Below are 27,997 nucleotides of genomic sequence, written 5' to 3'. Positions count from 1 at the left end.
ATACCGGTTCTTATGGCTCACGCTGAGAAACAGTCTTTGCCAAATACAGAAACCTACCACAAAGATTGGCAGCCTAAGCAATTTATGGTAAAAGAGTGCAAATGTGTCCACCCGATAGCAGAAAAAGGCTGTACTAGACATGGTAGGTAATATTGAAGCAATTCACAGAGAAAATAAACGCAAAATTGATAAGCAGAATTTTGGGTATGGTGAAGTGCAGTGAGGAGGGGGGGGGGCTGCTTAGCCCCTCCTTCTACTGTCTGTAGTGCAGGTAGTTACAACAGCTGGATATTCTTGCTGGCTGTTGTAACCTAATCCATGCAACAGCTCTATTGGGGACATATGTATGTATGTGTATTATGTGTATGTAGTGTGTAATCTGCATGAATGTGTGCAATGTGTACATTGTGTGTTGCACATCTAATATGTATGTGTGTTTAATGTGTACATATGTGTGTACTGTGTAATTAAATGGGGTTAATGTGTATAGGTAGAAGTGTTGCATATCTGTGTACTGTACGTCTATATGTGTAATATGCACATGTGTGCATTCTATAGCAGTACTATATATGGGTGCAGTATAGTGATGCTATGAATGTGTGTGGTATAGCAGCACAATGTATGTATGTTGTATAGTGAATGATGTATGTGTGCTGTATAGTGGTATTACGTAGGTTTCTGATATAGCACCACTATGTATTTACAGTATATACTGCAAGTGTTAAGTTACATGTTATGGGGTGGGAACAACACTGAATCTTTGGTCCAGGAGATAAAGCAGCTAATTACAGCTCTGGACTGGAGATTACACTTATGCGATTTTCTATCATTTCTATTATGTCTTTCAGTTCTGACCTGATTTTTTTTTTTTTTTTTTATGGACCCCACTGAATTGTATTTTAGTGAAAAGGGCAGATAAATTTAAAGATAAATACATTTTGCCATTCCTTTCTTTTTTTACAGGAAAAACGGAAAACAAATACATTTCCTCTCCTCACAAAACAGGAATGATTTTTTGAGGTATAGAACAAGAATTTTAGTCCTATCAAAGCAAAGAGGAAGTGACATTGTGTTTTCCCTCATAACAACAAGCAAATAATGCCGTAAACAGAGCATAAAAGAAAAAGTATAGATATACCTTACTTTTCAGACTATAAGATGCACCTGACCATAAGGACACCCCTCAGGTTTAGACAAAAGGAAATTAGAAAATAAATATTTTCTACTAATTACATTTTTCCTGGTAGTTTAATGAAGTGGAGGGGTCAATGTCCCTAACTTTTATAGTCAAGGGTAGAGGTGGTTAATAGTTTACAGTCAGCTCCCATTAATCCTTGTCTGTCAGATTTTGACCATTGAAATAAACAGCAATGGCAGATGTAGTCACATGATAGGAGTATTAATCTCACAATCAGCATCACAAGTTACAGTAAAGAGTACAATAAGTACCCACTGTGTAGTCTTTTTGTTACTGTTGTTGTGACACCAGTGGGGTAAGCTACAGGGGTCACAGTGGTCTAAATTCCGACCGAGCCCCTAAGCCTGGGAGGCCCATAGGGCTTCCCTTGCCAGAGGTGCACCGCTAATTACCATATCCGTTATGGAAGCGCTCACTAGTATGCAGAAGGCAGGGGGAGTGGCAAGTGAAGAGATCTTCTCTGGGTCATGCTGAACTTTCCTGATTTTGTACAATGCCGCAACGTAGTGGTTATCTTTTGGAACTTTGCCAATAATTATTGAAGGGGGCGCTATCTGTGTGGTACTAGTATTTTCAAGGGGATTATCTGTTTCTGCAGAATAATATTGGGGAGCACAGTGGGCACAGTATTGGGGTGTTGGAAAAGTAGGTAACATAATTAAAGCAGCACTCCAAACCCAAATAGGGCATAGTTCATTTTAGAAAAACTCCACTTGGTACCTCATAATGGTCCATGGGGTGAGTGGTGCACTCCGATAGGGACAAAGGCTGATTGTCCTACCAGACGTAGAAAATCCACAGCACTCAGAAAATTCAGATGATCTTGTGGTTTATTGAAGAGCAATGGACAATGACAATACATTAGTAAGTGAGTAAGGGCTCTTTCACACTTGCGTTGTTCTGTTCCGGCATAGAGTTCCATCGTCGGGGCTCTATGCCGGAAGAATCCTGATCAGTTTTATCCTAATGCATTCTGAATGGAGAGAAATCCGTTCAGGATGCATCAGGATGTCTTCAGTTCAGGACCGGAACGTTTTTTGGCCGGAGAAAATACTGCAGCATGCTGCGCTTTTTGCTACGGCCAAAAATCCTGAACACTTGCCGCAAGGCCGGATCTGGAATTAATGCCCATTGAAAGGCATTAATCCGGATCCGGCCTTAAGCTAAACGTTGTTTTGGCGCATTACCGGATCCGACGTTTAGCTTTTTCTGAATGGTTACCATGGCTGCCGGGCTGCTAAAGTCCTGTTTGCCATGGTAAAGTGTAGTGGGGAGCGGGTGAGCAGCATACTTACTGTCCGTGCAGCTCCCGGGGCGCTCCAGAGCGACGTCAGGGCGCCCCACGCGCATGGATGACGTGATCGAATGGATCACGTCATCCATGCGCATGGGGCGCTCTGACGTCATTCTGGAGCGCCCTGGGAGCCGAACGGACGGTAAGTATACTGCTCCCCCGCTCCCCACTACTACTATGGCAAGCTGGACTTTAATAGCGTCCTGGCTGCCATAGTAACACTGAACGCATTTTGAAGACTCATCCGTCTTCAAATACTTTCAGTTCAATTGCGTTTTTCCGGATCCGGCGTGTAATTCCGGCAAATGGAGTACACAACGGATCCGGACAACGCAAGTGTGAAAGAGCCCTTAGGAGAGTCTGACACTGCTGGACCACTCTGTTTGTGAACTATAACACGCAGGTATTTTTAAGCAAAATATTTTCCTGCTAAAAAGGTGAGTCTTATAGTCCAAAAAATACTGCAAATTCTTCTATAAACCGTATATTATTCCTTTGACTCAAGTGCAGATGACAATGTGCACAAGCTTTTAATATGGCAATTCCTGCCTACACATCCTTTATATTCATACACCCTAGGTAATGACGGTAAGAACATTAGCTACAAAACACAGGACAATCTGACTCACAGAGCCCGTTAACACATGTGCCAGCGCTCAGCACAATACAACCAGTACATCTCTATTAATCTGGAGACTCACCTGACAGTTCTTGCTTAACAAAAGAAAGCACGGCTAAATAAACCTGGCAGTCTGCAATAATGATCTGTCTCTGCAAGCGGTCAACCATAGACTGGGCAGACTTCCTAACGTCGACCTACAAAAGAGAAAACCTTATGTGATCAGGATAGCGCTCGTTTAAAATAAAAATAGCTGTCGGGATTTCATAGGGTCACAATTAGGGATGAGCGAATCGACTACGGATGTATCATCCGAAGTCGATTCGCTCATCCCTAGTCACAGTGCCATGAGAATGCAATAAAATGTAACAAATTAATAGCAGATACAATGACATAGAACAGAACAAGCACAAGGCTACGTTCCCAGTACCATTTGGAATCCGGTAGCCTGATCCGCCACTGGCAGACACGACCGCGTACCACCAGATCCCTAGACTGTAATGGGATTCTGACAGTGATCCAGATGGTTTCTGGCATAAATGCCGGGTTTCGACTGGACAAATACAGCATGCGCAGACCTTTAAAAATGCAAAAAAATAATAATACCGGATGACACAGGAGAGATGGATCTGGTATTTCAATGCATTTGTCAAACGGATCTGCGTCCGGATCCGTCTAACAAATGCCATCAGTTTGCATCCGGAGTGCCGGATCCGGCAGGCAATTCCGGTGACGGAACTGCCTGTCGTAATCCTCTGCCGCATGTGTGAAAGAATGGCCTAAAGGAACTGTGGACGTAGCCTTAGATTAAAAGTTAAAAATAAATTAATTAATTAAACTATCGGAACTTATGCTATAGAGGTACCCTAGAAGCCATGCTGCAGCAGCTATGGACTTATGGGAGGGGGTCTCTATCCTACTTCTCCATGGACAGTGTGAACACGCCACACTACTGAAGACATCATCGTATTAGAAACAGCTAAAGTAGAGAGATGTGGTTGGTCCACTCATCTATGTATGCTCCTGAGATGAGTATAAAATACAGGAAATATGTACAGAACCTCAGGGTTTTCTAGCAAAGGAGAATATGGAACCACTTCACAATTCATGAGAAGATATGGATGAAGAGGTTCAGTATGTGTATTTTCACTCTCCTTTCTCATCATTTATATTGATTTTTATTTTATTTTATATTTTTACTTTCCATCTAATGATGCCAGGGCTGCACTGAAACTACATCAATGGGGTGACTGAGTTTGGAACAAAGAAATTTCATTTTAAAACATACGAGGACCTGTCATCAGATAGGAACCTCACTGAGTTTGGGCATCATGCAGATGCTACTGTAGAATAACACTGAAAGGCATTGTACCACCAAGCAACCTTAAAGGGAACCTGTCACCGGGATTTTGGGTATAGAGCTGAGGACATGGGTTGCTATATGGCCACTAGCACATCCGCAATACCCAGTCCCCATAGCTCTGTGTGCTTTTAGGCTGCTTTCACACTAGCGTTCGGGTTTCCGTTCGTGAGCTCCGTTTGAAGGAGCTCACGAGCGGACCCGAACGCAGCCGTCCAGCCCTGATGCAGTCTGAATGGAGGCGGATCCGCTCAGACTGCATCAGTCTGGCGGCGTTCAGCCTCCGCTCCGCTCGCCTCCGCACGGACAGGCGGACAGCTGAACGCTGCTTGCAGCGTTCGGGTGTCCGCCTGGCCGTGCGAGGCGTGCGGATCCGTCCAGACTTACAATGTAAGTCAATGGGGACGGATCCGTTTGAAGATGCCACAATGTGGCTCAATCTTCAAGCGGATCCGTCCCCCATTGACTTTACATTGAAAGTCTGGACGGATCCGTCCCAGGCTATTTTCACACTTAGCTTTTTTTAGCTAATATAATGCAGACGGATCCGTTCTGAACGGAGCCTCCGTCTGCATTATTATGGGCGGATCCGTTCAGAACGGATCCGCCCGAACGCTAGTGTGAAAGTAGCCTTATTGTGTAAAAATAAAAACGATTTGATACATATGCAAATTAACCTGAGATGAGTCCTGTCCCTGACTCATCTCACATACAGGACTCATCTCAGGTTAATTTGCATATGTATCAAATCGTTTTTTTTTTACTAAATAAAAGCACACAGAGCTATGGGGACTGGGTATTGCGGATGTGCTAGCGGCCATCTAGCAACCCATGTCCTCAGCTCTATACACAAAATCCCGGTGACAGGTTCCCTTTAACAAATGACAATAATGGTGCAGATGATCTTGCCACATTTGAAATTCATAGAATTATTCATTAAAAAGACCTATATGCTTTTTGTATGAGGGACTACTATGGGGCATGTCCCTCTGAACCATGTGCAACTACAAGAGAGTCAGACATAACAACCAGAGGCAAAGCTCATAGGCCTTTGTGCAAATGTTCCTCTGCTGGTCTAGGGCAATGAAAGGGTTATTATGAGTATCCCTGATGGTATTGGGCAGAAAAAATGGGTTAAAAGGGGTTGTGCAGCTTGTTTATATTGATGATGACCTATCCTCCCCCAGCCCCCCTGCAGATCCCCTGCGCGTCACCTCCCCTGTAGCGGGGGCATAGTGTAAGTACAAGTACCATTCAAGTGAACGGATTGCATACTCGTAATTACACTGCACTTCCGAGGCGACAGTCAGTGTAATGAAGAGGAGGTAGCACTTACATGGAGCGCCGCCTCCTCTTCAAACATCTGAACGGTAGGGGTGCAGGGACCCCCGCTGATCAGATATGATGACCTAACCTGAGGATAGGTCATCAGTATAAACAGGCTGCACAACCCCTTCAAAGTCGCATACCTGGTGTCCAGCGGGTTACTCAGGAAAGCTTGGAATAGAATGGAGAAACATCTCCCTCTCGTACAGACTGCACCCCACGGTCGTTCCACTTCTCACAAACATTTCTATCCTTGCCTCCTTCCCTATCATGGACTGCTTCACATGGTTGCCCGTCTCTCACAGTCTGCTCCCCATGCTCCCTCTTGTTCCCAATGGCACCCTATTTTACTCACACAGACTGCTCCCATGGTCCCCCATCTCTCTCACAGACTGCTCCCATGGTCCCCCATCTCTCTCACAGACTGCTCCCATGGTCCCCCATCTCTCTCACAGACTGCTCCCATGGTCCCCCATCTCTCTCACAGACTGCTCCCATGGTCCCCCATCTCTCTCACAGACTGCTCCCATGGTCCCCCATCTCTCTCACAGACTGCTCCCATGGTCCCCCATCTCTCTCACAGACTGCTCCCATGGTCCCCCATCTCTCTCACAGACTGCTCCCATGGTCCCCCATCTCTCTCACAGACTGCTCCCATGGTCCCCCATCTCTCTCACAGACTGCTCCCATGGTCCCCCATCTCTTTCACAGACTGCTCCCATGGTCCCCCATCTCTCTCACAGACTGCTCCCATGGTCCCCCATCTCTCTCACAGACTGCTCCCATGGTCCCCCATCTCTCTCACAGACTGCTCCCATGGTCCCCCATCTCTCTCACAGACTGCTCCCATGGTCCCCCATCTCTCTCACAGACTGCTCCCATGGTCCCCCATCTCTCTCACAGACTGCTCCCATGGTCCCCCATCTCTCTCACAGACTGCTCCCATGGTCCCCCATCTCTCTCACAGACTGCTCCCTATGGTTTCCTTTCTCTCATAGACTGTGTCCCTATGCCCCCTCTGACACACTACTCCCCACGGCTCCCCCTCTCTCACAGACTTCTCCCCATGCCTCCTCTCATGCAGACTCTTCCCCATGGTTCCTCATCTCACACACACTGTTCCCATGGTCCCCCATCTTCCTCCCGCAGACTACTCCCATAGTACCCATCCCCCTCACACATGTTTCTCCCTATGCCCCCTCTGGTACACCGCCTGCCCAATTTTGTATGCATGTATCTACGTTTATTTATGCATCTACGTTTTGACACCATTATGCGTAAATGATCTTCATACAGTGAAATCACTGTGTACATTAACCTAGCACTTTTATACCACTGTATGCAATTTATCTGTGGCACTGGGACATCACTGTGTGCATTATCCTGATACTGGGACATCAGTTTTTGCACTATACTGTTTGTACTATTCCTGTGCTGTGAAATCACTTTGTGCATTACGTTTGTAACGTGACATCACTGTATGCAATATCAATGTACTTTAACATGATTTGCTATTATCCCTGTATTGTGACATAATTGTGTGCATTATATATCTATATAATAACCAAGTTGTGACACTATTATGTATGTATTAACTTGATACTGTGACATCACTGTGTGCATTATCCTAGTAATATCATGGTGTGTATTTATCTTTTACAATGTGACATCACTGTGTGCATTATTCTGATACTGTGACATTAGTGTGTATTATGCCGAGAAGACACACTACAGAATGGAGAACAAACTAAGGGCCTATGAACACGACCGTATGTATTTTGTGGTCCGCAAAAAATATGGATGACATCCATGTGCATTCCGTATTTTGCGGAACGGAATAGCTGGCCCCTAATAGAATAGTACTATCCTTGTCTGCAATGCGGACAATGATAAGACATGTTCTATTATTTTGCAAAACGAACACGAAATGCACACATTGAAATAAATGTTTCGGCATACGGTCTGCAAAAAAATAAAAAGCAACGGACACGGGAAGAAAATACGTTCATGAGCACGAGCCATAATAATAATAATAATACGTTTTTCATGTTCCAAACTCATTAGATGCTGCTGGTGGTTATAGTTGAACTAGACCCCATTCCAAACTGTGCTATGGTGCCCTGTGATTAGTAGTCGCCCTCCTGCTCCTAACTACACCTACATACATGCTACTTAGAAAATGGAAATTAGAATCATAAATATGACAACAACCATTGCATTTACATTGTATAATGGAGAGTATGTGAAGTTATAAGCTGTTCGGGCTTCTGCATGGTATCGTAACTCATACGTACATTTTTCTTGATCTTATTTTTGATGGTCTCTATTACTCCTTCATCACTCTCACACAGCTTTTCGGTCATTTTCAAGTCATCGCATGCTATCTGCATTTTTTCCTCTTCAAAAGTCATCATGGCGTTCTGCATAAGAAAATCACAGGTGTTAAAATCCAATATGATATTGTACATCACATATTCAAAAATAGAATATCCTTACGATATTTATTCCTATCAAGTCTGTAGAGACCAAATCCAACAGCCACTAGAGAACCCCGGCATTAGAAATGATACATGTAACAGCAGTTCTACATAAGGTTACTCACAGCATAGTAGGGGGTCTACAAAGTTACCTTTTTCACTATTAAAGGGGTTCTCCAAGATAGAGTACAATTAGGTAGGGAGCAGGAGCAGTAAACAAAAAAAAACACACACCTGTCCTGCCCCATGACTGCTATACCTGCTGGGCCTTGTAGGTCACATTCATCAATCCCATGAATGCTACAGCCAATCACTGGCCTCAGCAGTCACTTGTACATTAAAGGGAGTCTGTCACCACATTTGAGCATATTAGACTGATCAAATAGCGTTATATGTGCCACCGAGAACTTAAAAACTGTACATTTGTTGTATCTAATGGAGTTTTCTTTCAGCCAAAAATGAACTTTTAAGATTCTGTAAATGCGCCCTCTCAAGTGCCCAGGGCGGTGTCTCAATCGTCCGAGCCCCAGGCAGCACCTCCTCAAAGGCTCATAACCCCGCCCTCCGTGTGCCTCTGTCCGTCCGTTTACTCTCCTCCTCTTTTTCCACTGCGCCCGCTACGAATTTGACCGCGCAGCCGCAGTGGAAAAAGGAGAGAGGAGGAGAGTAAACGGACGGGCAGAGGCACACGCAGGGCGGGGTTATGAGCCTTTGAGGAGGTGCTGCCTGGGGCTCGGACGATTGAGACACCGCCCTGGGCATTTGAGAGGGCGCATTTACAGAATCTTAAAAGTTCATTTTTGGCTGAAAGAAAACTCCATTAGATACAACAAAGGTACCGTTTTTAAGTTCTCGGTGGCACATATAACGCTATTTGATCAGTCTAATATGCTCAAATGTGGTGACAGACTCCCTTTAATGGCACGTCACGGGTGATGCCAGTGACTGGAGAAACATTTTAAAGGTCCGTGAGTTTTTTTTTTGTTTAGTTTTTTATTTAATAGACGCTTTTATGGGGCAACATGGTTTCTTTCCCATCTTTCTAAGTTAAGATCTATGTACAGTCAGGTCCATAAATATTGGGACATTGACACAATTCTAATATTTTTGGCTCTATACACCACCACCATGAATTTGAAATTAAACAAACAAGATGCGCTTTAACTGCAGACTGTCAGCTTTAATTTAATTTGAGGCAATTTACATCCAAATCAGGTGAACGGTGTAGGAATTACAACAGTTTGCATATGTGCCTCCCACTTGTTAAGGGGCCAAAAGTAAAGGGACAATTGGCTTCTCAGCTGTTCCATGGCCAGGTGGGCGTTATTCCCTCATTATCCCAATTACAATGAGCAGATAAAAGGTCCAGAGTTCATTTCACGTGTGCTATTTGTATTTGGAATCTGTTGCTGTCAACTCTCAAGAGGAGATCCAAAGAGCTGTCACCATCAGTGACGCAAGCCATCATTAGGCTGAAAAAATTAAACAAACCCATCAGAGAAATAGCAAAAACATTAGGCGCGGCCAAAACAACTGTTTGGAACATTCTAAAAAAGAAGGAATGCACCGGTGAGGCTGTAATTGACTGCAAAGGATTTGCAACCAAGTATTAAAAAGTTAAAGTTTGATTTATGATTATTATGTCCCATTACTTTTGGTCCTTAACAAGTGGGAGGCACATATGCAAACTGTTGTAATTCCTAATACTATTCACCTGATTTGGATGTAAATACCCTCAAATTAAGGCCCCCTGCTTCCCGTTGCCGTATTGCGGACCGCATTTGCAGATCCGCAATACACAGGTGCCGTTCTGTGGGCATTCCGCATCACGGATGCGGACCCATTCACTTGGGGTATTGTCCCGTACTTCCGTTCCGCAAAAAGATAGGACATGTCCTATCTTTTTGCGGAACGGCCAGATCGCGGACCGATTCAAGTGAATGGGTCAGCGATCCGCTGTGGCTGTCCCATGGACTGTGTTCGTGCATTGCGGCCAGCAGCACGACCACAGGGCGCACACGTTCGTGTGCAGGGAGCCTAAAGCTGACAGTCTGCAGTTAACGCACCTCTTGTTCGTTTCATTTCAAATCCATTGTGGTGATGAATAGAGCCAAAAATGTTAGAATTGAGTCGATGTCCCAATATTAATGGCCCTGACTGTATATTTATGTGTCTAGGTCTGCGAATGGGCTTTTTTTTTTTTATATGCCTATGGTGATTTTAGGTTTTCAGAAAATGGAGTTTTCCAGGCTTCTGACAAGAGCTGAGTGAACCTGCCTTTTGGCAGGTTCAAGTTTGCGGTTTAAGTGAATTATGTAATGGATTCTGTTCTCACGGAATCCATAACGTAATTCAATGTTGGCATGCCAAACTGAACACCTTTAGAGGCATTCCGTTTTGCATGTCGTCATAATACGAGTGTATGGCCAGCAGAACTGAACCCTCAGGGCTGGCCATACACTTGTATTATGCGGCATGCCGGTATTGAATTACGTGATGGATTCCATGAGAACACAATCCATTACATAATTCACTTAAGCCCCGAACCTGCCAAAAGGCAGGTTGGCTCAACTCTACTCCTGACACTGATGACCTATAATCAGGATTGGTCAACAATATCCAATCGGTTGGGGTCCGACACCATGCACAACGACCTACCAGTTGTTCCTTGCAGTCTCTGAGGCTAGAACGAGCAACTGGAATGGAGCAGGAAGCAGAGTTCTGTTCAAAATGAAGTGGCCATGCCGGATTATTGCTCCTCAGCTCCCACTTAAGTGAACGTGAGCTGCAGTTACCTGGCACGGCCACGCCACTCTGAACGGAGCTCTGCTTCCTCCTCCCTTCCAGTTTCTAGTTCTGGGCTTGGAGACTGCAGGGAACAACCGATCGGTGGGAGTCCATGTGCCAGATCCCCAAAGATTGGATACCGATGACCAATACTCAGGATAGGTCATCAATGTCAGGAGCTTGGAAAACCTCCTTAAAGCAAAGTGAGTGTGGCAAACAAGGAAAAACGCTTACTTTAAAACATAACCTTTATTTTCATATTGCTCAAAAGGCTAAATCAATGTTCCCAACACAGAAAGTACAACTACCATCGTTTTTGGTCTGATGGTAGTGCAGAGAGTGAGACAGGACCTAATATTTCCCATCTGCAAAGTAACCACCCTGAAAAGGGCAACTCTCCTCTCCCAGCAAAATAAAAACGAATGCTGGAAACATCCTTGATCTGGCTAAAAATAATCAAATGTGGTCAAATATAATGTGCTTCCCTTTGATGGAGTCAAAGGTTGTATTTGAGGTAGGTCCACTAGAATTTAGGATCAGTATCCCCCACACATAGTACACATAGTTGTTCTTTAAGGGTCCATTCACACGTCCGTATGTGTTTTGCGACACCGGCAATGTGCGTTCCGCATTTTGTGGACCGCACATAGTCGGGACTCTCATAGAAAATGCCTTTTCCTGTCCACAATTGCGGACAAGAATGGGGCATGTTATATTTTTTTGCGGAAAGGAAGTGCGGATCCACAAATGCGGATGTGGACAGCACATTCCGGCCCCATTGAAAATTAATGGGTCCGCACCTGTTCCGCAAAATTGCAGAATGGATGTGGACCCATTTTGCGGACGTGTGAATGGACCCTAACAGGCACAGATTATGTTAGATCAAGCACCTAATGTAGTCACAAAATGCTGCGTCTCTCTAGGCTCAGAGACGGAGAGCAAGACGTATAAAAAATAGAATCTGCAGTCAGGGCCGTCACACACATGCTCTGGGCACTCTGCAGAGCCTTTTGGTAAGATGTAAAGTCCTGTATCTATCTTTAGAACTAAGCAGAGCACACCAAGGTCAGTGCTGAGCTGTGCAATCACAGCAGTTTAGTGCACCGCTCATCCAGCAGTGGCACGCTCGTCAGCTCTTTCACAGCACAACCATTAATCTAATCTGAACCTTAGCTCATACTTCACCATATACAAATATCTGATATTCTGTGGACTAGAAACCATGGCGTAAGGGCCTAAACATTAACTAAACAACATAAGGAAATAAATGCCCACACAGAGTCGGGTGCAATAGTCAATCACAACTATATTGAAACCAAAAATATTAAGAAACAGCAAATATCACATTCTTTTTAGACTGTGTGAAGAAGAAAACGGCAGGAAGGGGCGCTGCAGGGATGGGGAACTTCTGATGTGATTTCAGATGGAAACTTTATTTGGGTGCACAGATAACGTGTTTTGGGGGTTGTACCTGTTTTACTTACCTGATGAAGGGGTTGGTGCAACCCTGAAATGCGTTGTCTGTGCACTCAAATTTACTATGTGAAATTACATATATATACACACACACACATCTCCATTGTACCTCAGCCCCTGGAGAGGCCGCGTGCAGCAGTAGGAACCCTGGCCATGGACCCAAAATATCACAGTTTTGTTCTCCTAGCCACTTAGTTATCACTTTTGCTTTGTGACATGGTGCTCCATCATACTGGAAAGAGCATTGTTCATCACCGGATTGATCCTGTATCGTTGGGAGAAGTTGCTCACGCCCATCTGCCTGGGGCTTCTGAGCAAAGTACAAATGTAGCTGGTTCCTTCACTGCCCTGATAATGTGGACTTGGACAAGTCCAAGAGAGGCGGTATATTAGTGATAGGGACCCGTCCACAGAAGCCAACTTGACGCCTGGTGGGTGGGCCAGACACAAGTTTGATCAAAATGTGCGCTAAGAGCTTCCATTGATTCAAATAGTAGGTCTAGTACCACTTGAATTTAGAATAATCCCCATTTCTCAGCTTTACTGCTTATGTGTGTGTGCAGCCATTATTTATTTATTATGTTTGCTTTATGGATGTGCCCCATGACTATGTAATGGAGTACAATTATAAGCATTTCATAAGTGTTATAACATTTATTGAATACATCAATTTTATGCAAACACTTGATATTTACAAAGACTGCAATTCATCTTGGAATGCTGTATATCAGCATGTGGGCCGAATCCTGACTGATGGCAACCGATTCTTGCCTAACTAGTGCTTAGAGTTTATCACAATTTCTGTGTTTTTGCTTGTCTACCCACTTTTTGAGGATTGAGCAGAGGTTCTCAATGGGACTGAGATCTGGGGAGTTTCCTGGCCATGGACCCAAAATATCACAGTTTTGTTCTCCTAGCCACTTAGTTATCACTTTTGCTTTGTGACATGGTGCTCCATCATACTGGAAAGAGCATTGTTTATCTCCAGATTGATCCTTTATCGTTGGGAGAAGTTGCTCTTAGAGGATGCTTTGATGCCATTCTTTATTTCTGGCAATGTTCTTAGGCAGAATTGTGAGTGAGACTAATGCTTTGGATGAGAAGCTGCTCAGGAATGGCCGCGGGCAGATGTGAGACGAAGGCTTCTGGAGGATGGCGAGAACTTGAGCTCCTTCTCCCTGGCTAAGAGTGGGGCGCTCTGATTGGATGTGCTCGCAGCCAGGGAGAAGATAACTGTGCCCAGGAGAACTTCAAGTCCACGCCTATTATAACCAAGTTGCCTCATTAGCATATGATGCGCCAAAAGATACAGGGACCACAGTGGCCCAACAAGCGGGGGGGGGGGGGGGGGGGCCCCGCCAAATAAAGACATCACTGGACGCACTATAAGGTAGGATAATAATTAAATTATAGATATCCAGGTGACAAGGCCCTCTTTAACATCATTTGTTTAGTGTCACAGCACCTCTGTCTAAAAAACAAAACAGTGCAATGTCACAGTGCAGTGCGGGGCCCGGAAGAAGATCAGAGAGCGGTAGATGCAGGAAAAGCATGTGATCTGGAGCAGGAGAGGCAAGTTTATTTATTTATTTCGTTATTTCTGATGGAGCTTGGGGGTCAATCTGAGGTCTGAGGAAAAATGAGGGTCTGATGGGGGTATAATCTCAGTTCTGATGGAGCTTTAGGGTCTGATCTGAGGAGGAATAGGGGTCTAATACAGAGGTCTGAGGAGAATTGGGGGTCTGATGGAGCTTGGGGTCTGATCTGATGAAGAATGGGGGCCTGATACAGAGGTCTTATCTGAGGAGGAATGGGAGTCTGATATAGAGGTCTGATGGGGGTTGATATGAGGTCTGAGGGAGCTCAGGGGTCTGATTTAAAGCCTGATGGAGCTTTTGGGTTTGATACAGAAGTCTGATCTGAGGTCCAATACAGAGGTCTGATGGGGGTCTGATCTGAGGTCTAATGGAGCTTGATAGTCTGATACAGAGGTCTAATGGGGATGAAGCTTGGGGTCTGATCTGAAGTCTGATCGGGTCTGATCTAAGGTCTGATGAGAAATGGGGGCCTGATGGGAGTCTGATCTGAGGTCTAAGAAGGAATGAGGATCTGATCTGAGGTCTGAGAGCTTGGTGGTCTGGTGGGGTCTGGTGGGGTCTGATCTGATTGTCTGATGAAAAATATTTTTTTCTTATTTTCTTCCTCTATATCCTCTGTGAGATCCACAGGAATCCAGTAGGTTTTACTAGAACTTTTAACTTGTGCCACAAGGTCTCATTGGGCATTACAGCTCATACAATACTTCTATACTTAACTGTTATGTTTGTTTTGTTAGAGATAGACTTTTTACTAGAATGAGAAGTAATTACGGTATATCACTGATATTGTGGGTGGACCGCAAGTATTTAAAGGGAACTGGACACCATAATATGCAGTGCAATCTGCAGGTAGCATGTTATAGAGCAGGAGGAGCTGAGCAGATTGATATATAGTTTTATAGGAAATGAGTCAGGAAAACTTGTAATTTATGCATTTTAACCTCTCCCCTTTTTATTCAAAGGAGTCATGTGGTCGGTGTCACCCTATGACTGACAGATAATTCCATATGACTAAGCCTACAGGGAAGGCTGTGGATCAACAAGTAGGACCGCCCACATGACTCCTATGCATAAAAAGGGGAGAGGTTAAAATGCATAAATTACAAGTTTCCCTGAATATTTTCCTGTAAAACTATATAAATCTGCTCAGCTCCTCCTGCTCTATAACATGCTACCTGCAGATTGTACAGCATCTCGACGTGACAGGTTCCCTATAAAAATTTACATTTGATCTTACAGTTGAACCCTTAGAATTGATTGACAAATATACAAATACTTAAATTGTACTTTTCAGGGGACTGCTCAAAATACGCTGATGTGTGTACTAGAGGAACAACATTATATATGGCCATTATATGACTTGTATGTGGCATTTTCACCAACTTTCCCCTCTGTAAACTCCATCTCTAATTTTCAGTTGGCATTCGGCTAGTGGAGACTAGCTGCCATGATGTCTCCTATACACAGCACACAGAGAAGTGAAGATTCTGCTCCCACCCTATCTCACTGTGGAACACGCTCATAAGCAGCAGCCAACAGCAGTCTCTCTCTCTCTACGAGTATGTTTTAGACTTAGTCTACTTCCCCCCCCCTCCCCCCGTCGAGTTTTGTGCAGATCCATCATGGACGAATCCGTTCAGATAATATGACTGTCTGCATCCGTTCAGAACGGATCCATTTGTATTATCTTTAACGTAGCCAAGACAAATCCGTCTTGAACACCATTGAAAGTCAATAGAGGACAGATCAGTTTTCTATTGTGTCAGATTGTGTCAGTGAAAATGGCTCAGTTTCATCAGGCGGACACCAAACGCTGCAGGCAGCGTTCTGTTGTCCGTCTCCAAAGCAGAATGGAGACTGAACTGATGCGTTCTGAGCAGATCCTTTTCCATTCAGAATGCATCAGAATGCAAACTGATCTATTTTGGACCGCTTGTAAGAGCCCTGAACGGATCTCACAAACGGAAAGCCAGAACGCCAGTGTGAAAGTAGACTTACTCTTCAGCTGCTCATTGCATAGATTTTAGTGGGCAGCATATAATCTGATCCCTCAGTGAGATTATAATCCTCTATATTAGCAGTAAATTGAGGGTAATTGACCAGTGCAGGAGCCATAGGGTGAAGTGGCTAGAGCAAGGGACATTTTTCTCTAATAAGATATATTATAAAGTTTCTTATATTCAAATGTACTATTGATTTATGCATAGATTGTTGAAATGACAGTGCTCATTTAAAATGAATTCAATAATAATAAAAAAATAAATTTTGTCCTCGTGTTTATAATTTTCTACTGACACCGAATATCACATAGTTGATTTGGCTAAAACAAATGTTGCCATTAGTAAAATATTCAAAGTTGCTAATTTGCATGTTTTACTAATGTGAATATTTGTATCAGCCAAGTGAAGCTTGCATGTGTCTACATATAACAGTCACATAGTCAGTGTGACACATTCATGATTTCATGCAGTAATATCATCTCCATCACGGTGAACTGTACATACCTATGGTCACATTTAGTGACTATATCTTAAAGGGCATCTGTCAGCAGATTTCAACCTATGAATCTGGTTGACCTGTACTTTCACACTAGCGCTTTTGTTTTCCGGTATTGAGTTCCGTCACAGGAGCTCAATACCGGAAAAAAACTGATCAGTTTTATCCTAATGCATTCTGAATGGAGAGCAATCCGTTCAGGATGCATCAGTTCAGTCCCCCTTACGTTTTTTGTGCGGAGAAAATAACGCAGCATGTTGCAGTTTTATTTCAGGTCAAAAATACTGAACACTTGCCGGAATGCCGGATCCGGCATTAATTTACATTGAAGTGTATTAGTGCTGGATCCGGCATTATGTGTTCCGGCAAAACGGATCCGGCTTTCCGCATGCGCAGACCTTTAAAAATAGAAAAATATATAATTATACCGGATCCGTTTTTCCGGATCCGTATGATCAAATGCCATCAGTTTGCGTCCGGATTGCCGGATCCGGCAGGCAGTACGGTGACTGAACTGCCTGACGGAATCCTCTGCTGCAAGTGTGAAAGTACCCCTTAGGCCCCTTTCACACGGGCGAGTTTTCCGTGCGGGTGCGATGCGTGCGGTGAACGCATTGCACCCGCACTGAATCCTGACCCATTCATTTCTATGGGGCTGTGCACACGAGCGGTGATTTTCACGCATCACTTATGCGTTGCGTGAAAATCGCAGCATGCTCCTCTTTGTGCGTTTTTCACGTAACGCAGGCCCTATAGAAATGAATGGGGTTGCGTGAAAATCGCATGCATCCGCAAGCAAGTGCGGATGCGGTGCGATTTTCACGCATGGGTTCTAGGTGACAGTCTATTCACTGTATTATTTTCCCTTATAACATGGTTATAAGGGAAAATAATAGCATTCTGAATACAGAATGCTTAGTATAATAGTGCTGGAAGGGTTAAAAATAATAAAAAAGTTAACTCACCTTCTCCTCTTGTTCGCGTAGAGGCCGGTCTGTTCTTTAGCTGTGGCTGAAGGACCTTTGATGACGTCAGATCACATGCTCTATCACCATGGTGATGGACCATGTGATTGGAGCATGTGATCTGACATCACCTCAGGTCATTCAGTCCACAGCTAAAGAACAGACCGGCATCTACGCGAACAAGAGGAGAAGGTGAGTTAACTTTTTTATTATTTTTAACCCTTCCAGCACTATTATACTAAGCATTCTGTATTCAGAATGCTATTATTTTCCCTTATAACCATGTTATAAGGGAAAATAATACAATCTTCAGAACATCAATCCCAGACCCGAACTTCTGTGAAGAAGTTCGGGTCTGGGTACCAAACATGCGTGATTTTTCTCACGCGAGTGCAAAACGCATGACAATGTTTTGCACTCGCGCGGAAAAATCGCGCATTTTCCCGCAACGCACCCGCCTCTTATCCAGGTAAAAAACATGACGCCCGTGTGAAAGAGGCCTTACATGTGCACTTTGCAGTTGAAGGCATCTGTGTTGGCCCCATGTTCATATGTTCCCGCATTCCTAGAAAAATGATGCTTTAATATATGCAAATGAGCCTCTAGGAGCAACAGGGGCGTTGCCTTTACACCTAGAGGCTCAGCTCTTTCTGCAACTGCCGCGCTCTCTCATCTTTAATTAACAAGGCAAGACACTGTAAATGTGATCACACCTGCCTGATCCTATCAAAGTGGAGAGGGTGCCGCTGTTGCAGAAAGAGCCGAGCCTCTAGGTGTAAAGGCAACAATCCCATTGCTCCTAGAAGCTCATTTGCATATATTAAAACTTTATTTTTCCTAGCAATGCGGGCACATATGAATATGGGTCCAACACAGATGTCTTCAGCTGCCAAGTGCACGTGTAACAGGTCAGCCAGTTTCATGGGTACAAATCTGCTGACAGATACCCTTTAAGAATCCCATTTCACGCCATGGTCTGTGGGTGAAATCTAGTTTATGGACTTACAACGGAGAGAAAAAAGAGACAATAGATTATTTATTTCCCAGGAGGAATGCATTGAACATGGCCCACTTATTATCCTGTTATCATCAGGGTGTCCATGGGAACTGCACGGAAATGTACGGTAGTTCGGCATCAATCATCTCTCACTGACAATACAGGGGTCTCGTCGGTGGAGGATAAAAGCTCAGCACTGAATGGACATTTGCAGCCTTACACAATACATATTACCTGCAAGGACAAATTGGATTGCGTATCAATGGACTAAATATAGAGCCGTTATCTGATGTGATTTGTAAGACCCACTGCCTAATGCCAATTAAATATAGGAGCTTACATTTACCAGCATACAACCATCATCCCGAGACTCGGCAATTCAAATATGATCACTTCTGATGTAAATCCCCAAATGTTTAGCTTTAAACAAACTGCTGCTTTGCATAGTTCTTCCATGTTACCGAGTGCACATTTTCATAAGGCTAAATATGAATATGTATGACACATCAGCCGTCCACGGAACCAGGACAACGTGTAAGCATTTCAGTTACAGAAGCTCAAAAGGTCAATCAATTACCAGTAAACTTCTACATGGAGATAAACGTAAAAATGCAAAAAATAAATAAATAGCATATTATTTCATAATACAGTAAAAAAATAAAAAATAAAAAAAATAAAATAAAGGGTTATAAAGATCGGTTTAAAATCCCCTGCTGGTCTACCAGGGTCTGATCACCCTCTTAAAGCTACGACATGCTGTACCAGTATGTGACCACTCCAGCCAATCAGTGACTGCAGATCATGTCAGTATGTATAGCATGGGGTCGCTCTTGTCAGTATTTAGCTGGGGCAGTCGGGTGCAGGTATGGAAGGGAAGGGGATTTAAAAGGGAACTTGATTTTCTGTGATATCTATTTTCCACCTGGTGAATTTATTTTTCAACAGAAAAAAAATATAAAAAAAATAAAGAAAATCAAATTTATTATTATTTTAGGTATTTTGAAGGGCATTAATGTGGTCAATTTGTTATTTTATTTTTTCACATCCAGAAATGTACCGTATTTTTCACTTTATAAAGATGGACCACATTATAAGATCAGAAAAAAAATATTTTTCATCAGACCTCAGATCAGACTTCAAATCAGACCCTCATATGAGACCTCAGATTTAGACCCCAATATCAAAACCCCATATCAGACTTCAGATCAGACCCCCATATTAGATTCCCATATCAAGCCCCTATATGAGACCCCCAATATCAGATCTCAGATCAAACGAAAAATAACTAAACATACTTACCTCTCCAGACTTCTCCGAGCCCTCGATGCACTGACGTTGCACAGCACCAGCTCATAGACGCTGTACGCAGTCAGGACACGTGCAGAATGGCGCCCGCGGAAGACAGGGAGCAGCGAGTACAGCCAGAGCTAGCAGCACTACACAATCACTGAATATCAGGATATTACAGAGGACAGTTGCTATAACAACACATAAATCACTGAGGGCAACTTCCTAAAACATAAAACCTTTAATCTACATACAATTAAAATACTAAAGACAAATGTGGTCCAAACTGGACCATGATAACTATAGTACAAAAAGCTGTCAAATACAATGGACGGTTAGCCAAAAATGAGGACAATAAAATACATCTGGGACAGAGAATCAAGATATAATATATCTGTCCCTGTTCATGCCCTTACAAATACTGCTCAAAAGGTAGGTGCACTCTGTCCACGTACCTGGGCTAACCAGTCCTTATACAGCCCTATCACTTTTACAACATACAATGTCCCAACACATTTCCGCACTATGGGGAATACTGGGAACCTGGCTCCTTGATGTACAGGTCCTTCTAAAAAAATTAGCATATTGTGATAAAGTTCATTATTTTCTGTAATGTACTGATAAACATTAGACTTTCATATATTTTAGATTCATTACACACCAACGGAAGTAGTTCAAGCCTTTTATTGCTTTAATATTGATGATTTTGGCATACAGCTCATGAAAACCCAAATTTCCTATCTAAAAAAATTAGCATATTTCATCCGACCAATAAAAGAAAAGTGTTTTTAATACAAAAAAGTCAACCTTTAAATAATTATGTTCAGTTATGCACTCAATACTTAATAAAGCCTGTGGCACTGCTGAGGTGTTATGGAGGCCCAGGATGCTTCGATAGCGGCCTTAAGCTCATCCAGAGTGTTGGGTCTTGCGTCTCTCAACTTTCTCTTCCCAATATCCCACAGATTCTCTATGGGGTTCAGGTCAGGAGAGTTGGCAGGCCAATTGAGCACAGTAATACCATGGTCAGTAAACCATTTACCAGTGGTTTTGGCACTGTGAGCAGGTGCCAGGTCGTGCTGAAAAATGAAATCTTCATCTCCATAAAGCTTTTCAGCAGATGGAAGCATGAAGTGCTCCAAAATCTCCTGATAGCTAGCTGCATTGACCCTGCCCTTGATAAAACACAGTGGACCAACACCAGCAGCTGACATGGCACCCCAGACCATCACTGACTGTGGGTACTTGACACTGGACTTCAGGCATTTTGGCATTTCCCTCTCCCCAGTCTTCCTCCAGACTCTGGCACCTTGATTTCCGAATGACATGCAACAGTCCAGTGCTGCTTCTCTGTAGCCCAGGTCAGGCGCTTCTGCCACTGTTTCTGGTTCAAAAGTGGCTTGACCTGGGGAATGCGGCACCTGTAGCCCATTTCCTGCACACGCCTGTACACGGTGGCTCTGGATGTTTCTACTCCAGACTCAGTCCACTGCTTCCGCAGGTCCCCCAAGGTCTGGAATCGGTCCTTCTCCACAATCTTCCTCAGGGTCCGGTCACCTCTTCTCGTTGTGCAGCGTTTTCTGCCACACTCTTTCCTTCCCACAGACTTCCCACTGAGGTGCCTTGATACAGCACGCTGGGAACAGCCTATTCCTTCAGAAATTTCTTTCTGTGTCTTACCCTCTTGCTTGAGGGTGTCAATGATGGCCTTCTGGACAGTAGTCAGGTCGGCAGTCTTACCCATGATTGCGGTTTTGAGTAATGAACCAGGCTGGGAGTTTTTAAAAGCCTCGGGAATCTTTTGCAGGTGTTTAGAGTTAATTAGTTGATTCAGATGATTAGGTTAATAGCTCGTTTAGAGATCCTTTTCATGATATGCTATTTTTTTTAGATAGGAATTTGGGGTTTTCATGAGCTGTATGCCAAAATCATCAATATTAAAACAATAAAAGGCTTGAACTACTTCAGTTGGTGTGTAATGAATCTAAAATATATGAAAGTCTAATGTTTATCAGTACATTACAGAAAATAATGAACTTTATCACAATATGCAATTTTTTTTAGAAGGACCTGTATGTGGACTGCACTACCAGCTTGGTCCCGTCCCTATCTTTCCAGAGATAGGTATGGAAAGCATGAGGGCAGGGAGATTGTATCTCCAAGCGAGTCCTGAGACGCATGGTGTCCAAAGACTATCGGTGGAGACATTTGGGGAGGATATTTTATGCTGCTACCCAATAATGATGGTTAGCTCTGGTCATGGGACTGTGAGGGGCGGAGTTGAGGAATGAGCGGACCAATCGAGTGGGAGCACGCCCAGTACTTTATCATTTAAATTAAAGCCCATGTCTCTGGCAAAATCTGTTTTTCTTGGCCCCCTGGAGCCCCCAGCTGTGCATCCTGCATCTGTGAGAGGACTGGATTTATTCCTATATCTACCTGAATCAGCTAAGAATACTATACCATTTAATCTGTATTGGATTCATATCAAGTATATTTTAGTGTTTATCTATCTCAGAGGCTTGTGTCCTTCACCTCGTCACAGATGTATGCTGATCTGGGGCGTTCCAGTAAATTATGATTTATTTATCTCTATATATGGCATCCTATTACCATACTGATACTGTTGGTCCCCTGATCAACCTTTGATTATCTAGAAGGGGAAACGTGTTGGGACATTGTATGTTGTGTCAGAAAGTGATAGGGCTGTGTAAGGACAGGTTAGCCCAGGTACGTGGACAAAGTGCACCTACCTTTAAGGGTGCATCTCTGGGCTGAGCAGTATTTGTAAGGGCATGAACAGGGACAGATATATTATATCTTGATTCTCTGTCCCAGATGTATTTTATTGTCCTCATTTTTTGCTAACCGTCCATTGTATTTGACAGCTTTTTGTACTATAGTTATCATGGTCCAGTTTGGACCACATTTATCTTTTGTATTTTAATTGTATGTAGATTAAAGGTTATGTTTTAGGAAGTTGCCCTCAGTGATTTATATATTACTAGCAGCACTACACCCAATGTTCCCCACACCTACTGCATACCAGTGAGCGCTTCCATAATGGAAGCACGCACTGGTATTCGCTTCAGAAGACGAATTGAAATTTTCCACCACTCTGGGAAGAAAAAAGCGCATCTTATAATATGAAAAATACAGTAACTAGGGGGCTTTAATTTTTCGGCACACTCATACCTGTCGGACAGGTTTATGATTTGGGGGATTTATAAATTTAGCTTAGTTACTTGGAAGTTGGAATAAATTAAACTACCGGTAATTGGACTGAAGGAGTCTCATTACACCAAGAAGAGGAGAAAGGTACAAAATAGGTGGAGTGATGTCACCCTGCCTACCTAGTCTCCTGCAGTACAGTATATCCGACACTTAAAGGGATTGTCCTATGAAAAATATTCTACATTTTTCAAACCAGCACCTGCATCTGAATACTTTAGTAATGGCAGAGGTTGCATTAAATTTTTTCCAGAAGAGTAAAAATACTTCTCCAACCATTTTTGAGGAGTGTTTTTACCCGAGGAGGCGAAATTTGCAGTAATTTAAATACATAATATACGGTCAGGTCCACAAATATTGGGACATCAACACAATTCTAACATTTTTGGCTCTATACACCACCACAATGGATTTGAAATGAAACAAACAAGATGTGCTTTAACTGCAGACTGTCGGCTTTAATTTGAGGGTATTTACATCCAAATCAGGTGAACGGTGTAGGAATTACAACAGTTTGCATATGTGCCTCCCACTTGTTAAGAGACTAAAAGTAATGGGACAGAATAATAATCATAAATTTAACTTTCACTTTTTAATACTTGGTTGCAAATCCTTTGCAGTCAATTACAGCCTGAAGTCTGGAACACATAGACATCACCAGACGCTGGGTTTCATCCCTGGTGATGCTTTGCCAGGCCTCTACTGCAACTGTCTTCAGTTCCTGCTTGTTCTTGGGGCATTTTCCCTTCAGTTTTGTCTTCAGCAAGTGAAATCCATGCTCAATCAGATTCAGGTCAGGTGATTCACTTGGCCATTGCATAACATTCCACTTCTTTCCCTTAAAAAATAACTCTTTGGTTGCTTTTGCAGTATGCTTTGGGTCGTTGTCCATCTGCACTGTGAAGCACCGTCCACCGAGTTCTGAAGCATTTGGCTGAATATGAGCAGATAATATTGCCCAAAACACTTCAGAATTCATCCTGCTGCTTTTGTTAGCAGTCACATCATCAATAAATACAAGAAAAACAGTTCCATTGGCAGCCATACATGCCCACGCCATGACACCATCACCACCATGCTTCACTGATGAGGTGGTATGCTTGGGATCATGAGCAGTTCCCTTCCTTCTCCATACTCTTCTCTTCCCATCACTCTGGTACAAGTTGATCTTGGTCTCATCTTTCCATAGGATGTTGTTCCAGATCTGTGAAGGCTTTTTAAGATGTCATTTGGCAAATTCTAATCACCAATGGTTTACATCTTGTGGTGAACCTTCTGTATTCACTCTGGTGAAGTCTTCTCTTGATTGTTGACTTTGAAACACATACACCTACCTCCTGGAGAGTGTTCTTGACCTGGCCAGTTGTTGTGAAGGGTGTTTTCTTCACCAGGGGAAGAATTCTTCAGTTATATACCACAGTTGTTTTCCGTGGTCTTCCGGGTCTTTTGGTGTTGCTGAGCTCCGGGTGCGTCCCTTCTTTTTAAGAATGTTCCAAACAGTTGTTTTGGCCACGCCTAATGTTTTTGCTATCTCTTTGATGGGTTTGTTTTGTTTTTTCCGCCTAATGATGGCTTGCGTCACTGATAGTGACAGCTCTTTGGATCTTATCTTGAGAGTTGACAGCAACAGATTCCAAATGCAAATAGCACACTTGAAATGAACTCTGGACCTTTTATCTGCTCATTGTAATTGGGATAATGAGGGAATAACACACACCTGGCCATGGAACAGCTGAGAAGCCAATTGTCCCATTACTTTTGGTTCCTTAACAAGTGGGAGGCACATATGCAAACTATTGTAATTCCTAATACTATTCACCTGATTTGGATGTAAATACCCTCAAATTAAAGCTGACAGTCTGCAGTTAAAGCACATCTTGTTCGTGTCATATTTCAAATCCATTGTGGTGGTGTATAGAGACAAAAATGTTACAATGTGTCAATGTCCCAATATTTATGGACCTGACTATCTGCCTATACTCGCTCACATCTGCTTTGGAGGCTGCGTTTGGGGCCTCTGTTGCAGATTCTGTCTAAAGACCAGACAAAAAAGCCTTGTATGCAGCACTTTTTTGGTCTGGTAAAAAGACAGGCTCGTGAATAGAAACTGAATAGACTCCATCATAGTAAGTGGGGTCTGTTCAGCTTCTTCCCTGTCAGTTAGGCCGAGTTCACATAACATTTTTGCAATATCATAATTGTACACACAAAAAACATATATACTTCAACAGACGCCTCAGACCATACTGTGGCATCTGTCACCACATAGAATTCCATTGTAAAAAAAATATATATATATATGTTAGCCTACATGATTTTTTTTGGCTGGACTTTGCAGGGTGGGAAAACATGGTACACTACACTTTCCCATCCTGCAGATTCCTCAAAAAATAAATATTATTTTTTCTTTTTTCTTGATATGGAACTCCAGAGTAATGGATGTCACAGTATGGCATCTGTTGTGTATGTGTATCGCATTACAAAAACCCAGCCTTACGTGCCCGATTTAGCACTTCCGTTATTTTCGTTGTTCTACTCCATTAGATGAGCAGAACAACATAAATAAATCGTGGTGATGTGAACAGGGTCTAAGAGGTGGGGATTTATGCAGAGGACCATTACTGGTCTAAATAACATCAAGCTATTATAGCAAAGTTATAAAGTCCAGTCCAATATGGCAGATCTTCCCTGTACTTTACCACTTGGCTATAATAGCCTGTCTGCATTCACTACATGTGTGTGATGTATGTAGTGCAGCGTGTGATGTATACATGTGTGTGATGTATGTAGTGCAGCGTGTGATGTATACATGTGTGTGATGTATGTAGTGCAGCGTGTGATGTATTCATGTGTGTGATGTATGTAGTGCAGCGTGTGATGTATGTAGTGCAGCGTGTGATGTATACATGTGTGTGATGTATGTAGTGCAGCATGTGATGTATACATGTGTGTGATGTATGTAGTGCAGCATGTGATGTATACATGTGTGTGATGTATGTAGTGCAGCGTGTGATGATCACACACTGCAATACATACATCACACACATTGGTATGTTAAACGCTGCCGTCACCTTGTTCTGCGTCCATCTTCATGTCCGGGCCATCACTGTGCTGCCTGTGCCGTTCACAGTGCGCCATACGATGATGAAAAGCAGGGAAAAGTCGGCGTATTGGTACTCTTTTTTCCAGGGAGTAAAATGGCCTGAACAGGCATCAATGACGCTTTTACAGGCATTATTGCGACCTATGAGTAATTGCATGTAATTAAAAATGTACTATAGCCAATGAGTTACCCACTGAAAACTAATAGCGCCACCTACTGTTTGACCTTTTTCTAAATTCTCTGTCCTGCTGAGATTGACATACATGCCCATTTCCATCCTTCAACTGCCACCAGCTGCAGCAGAAAGGACACCCCAGTTTTTCTTGTACTATAATACCTAAAAAAAAAAATTTCTGACGACCCTTAGCTTTTTAGATTTACTTCTACGGAGCTGTGTTAGAGCTCATTTTTGGGGGATGATTTTTCATTGATACCATTTTGGGTTGGGGATGACTTTTGGTAAATTTTTAATTGTTTTGGGTGGTGAAGCGATAAAAAAAAAAAAAAAAGCAAAAACAGGGATTTTGAGTTTTCAGTACGGGATACAAAATGTTATACTTTAATAGTCTGGGCATTTTGGAATGTGGCAATACTAATAATGTTTCTTTTTTTCCTAGTTTATTTATTTTTAAAAGGGGGTGATTTAACTGTTTATATATTTTAAAAAATATATATTTTTTTCAGATTTACTTTTAGTCTCCCTAGAGGACTTTAGCTTGCAAGCTTCTGATCGCGTCTCCCATAGACTGCAATGATTTATCACTGCACTCTATTGGAGAATTACTACGTTTGGCTGGGCTTGACAGAGACTTCACTGAGGCAGGCCTTTGGGCCTTAAGAAGGTTTGAGGTCGCCAAAGCAACAGAACGGCCCCTGCGATCTTGCCACAGGAAGCCGTTCAGGCAGCAGGGGCTCAGTGCTCCTAGCAATTGATAACTCAGATGTTGTGGTCACAACTGACAGTAACTGAGGGTGTTAAAAGTCGGATCACTGATCACAGACTATGCCACCAGGTGTCTGCTATGTAAAACTGCAAGCACTCAGCATTTATGGCACCCGGTTAGCTCCTGAGCAGGCGCCATCTTTAAAGACCCAAAATTTGGCGTACATATACGTGCCATATCGGAAAGGGATTATGTGACGTCACGTTCATCAGTCACATGGTAGCTGAAGTGAATGGGGCTGAGCTGCTATACCAAGCACAGCCACTATCAAATGGATGGTGCTGTGCTTTGTGAGCAGAGAGATGGCAGCGGTGCTACCAAGAGGATAGGTCATCAGTAAAAAACTCTCAGAAAACCCCTTTCATATAAAGACAGGTTCACAGAACAGATTAATGATCTGAAGATACTGTGCTACTTACCAAAAAGCTCACAAAACTAGCTCCAAAGCTCATTAACGGACTGTGATTCCTGCAAGACAAAACACAACGGGGGGACTGTTACAAGGGTGAAGAAATGTGAAGGGGTCGTGAAGACATTTTATTTTGTGCAGTATATTGAGGACACAAACTCCTTGCCAACTTTAAGTTTAAACTACCAAACTAAAATTTAAGACTAAGGCATTGAGTTTTCCATTATTCTTTTCCGTCAGAAGGATTGAAAAAACAAACAAACAAAAAAAAAGATCCATTAAACGGATTAAATAACAGATACAAAAAGAACACCTTCCATTTCTATCCATCATTCACTGACCTCAATGTTTTGCCGGAACACATGGGGCCGGATCCGGCATTAATGCATTTCAATGGAAATTAATGCCGGACCCGGCATGTGTTCAGGAT

The 27,997-nt window shown here is 43.0% G+C and overlaps 1 protein-coding gene across 1 annotated transcript in view; it reads right to left on the bottom strand.

The window, feature by feature from the left end:
- Window positions 1-27,997, bottom strand: part of TTC39C (tetratricopeptide repeat domain 39C) — a 109,550-nt gene that overhangs the window by 41,788 nt on the left and 39,765 nt on the right. The window contains exons 2-4 of the mRNA XM_044294705.1: window positions 27,578-27,626; window positions 8,092-8,217; window positions 3,194-3,308 (exon numbers count right to left, since the gene is read on the bottom strand). Of these exons, the coding sequence (XP_044150640.1) occupies window positions 3,194-3,308; window positions 8,092-8,217; window positions 27,578-27,626 (290 nt within the window). The remainder of the gene's footprint in view (window positions 1-3,193; window positions 3,309-8,091; window positions 8,218-27,577; window positions 27,627-27,997) is intronic.

The sequence above is a fragment of the Bufo gargarizans genome, chromosome 5 (assembly GCF_014858855.1).
Source record: "Bufo gargarizans isolate SCDJY-AF-19 chromosome 5, ASM1485885v1, whole genome shotgun sequence".
Classification (NCBI taxonomy): Eukaryota; Metazoa; Chordata; class Amphibia; order Anura; family Bufonidae; genus Bufo; species Bufo gargarizans.
This window is presented reverse-complemented; position numbering and strand designations above follow the sequence as displayed.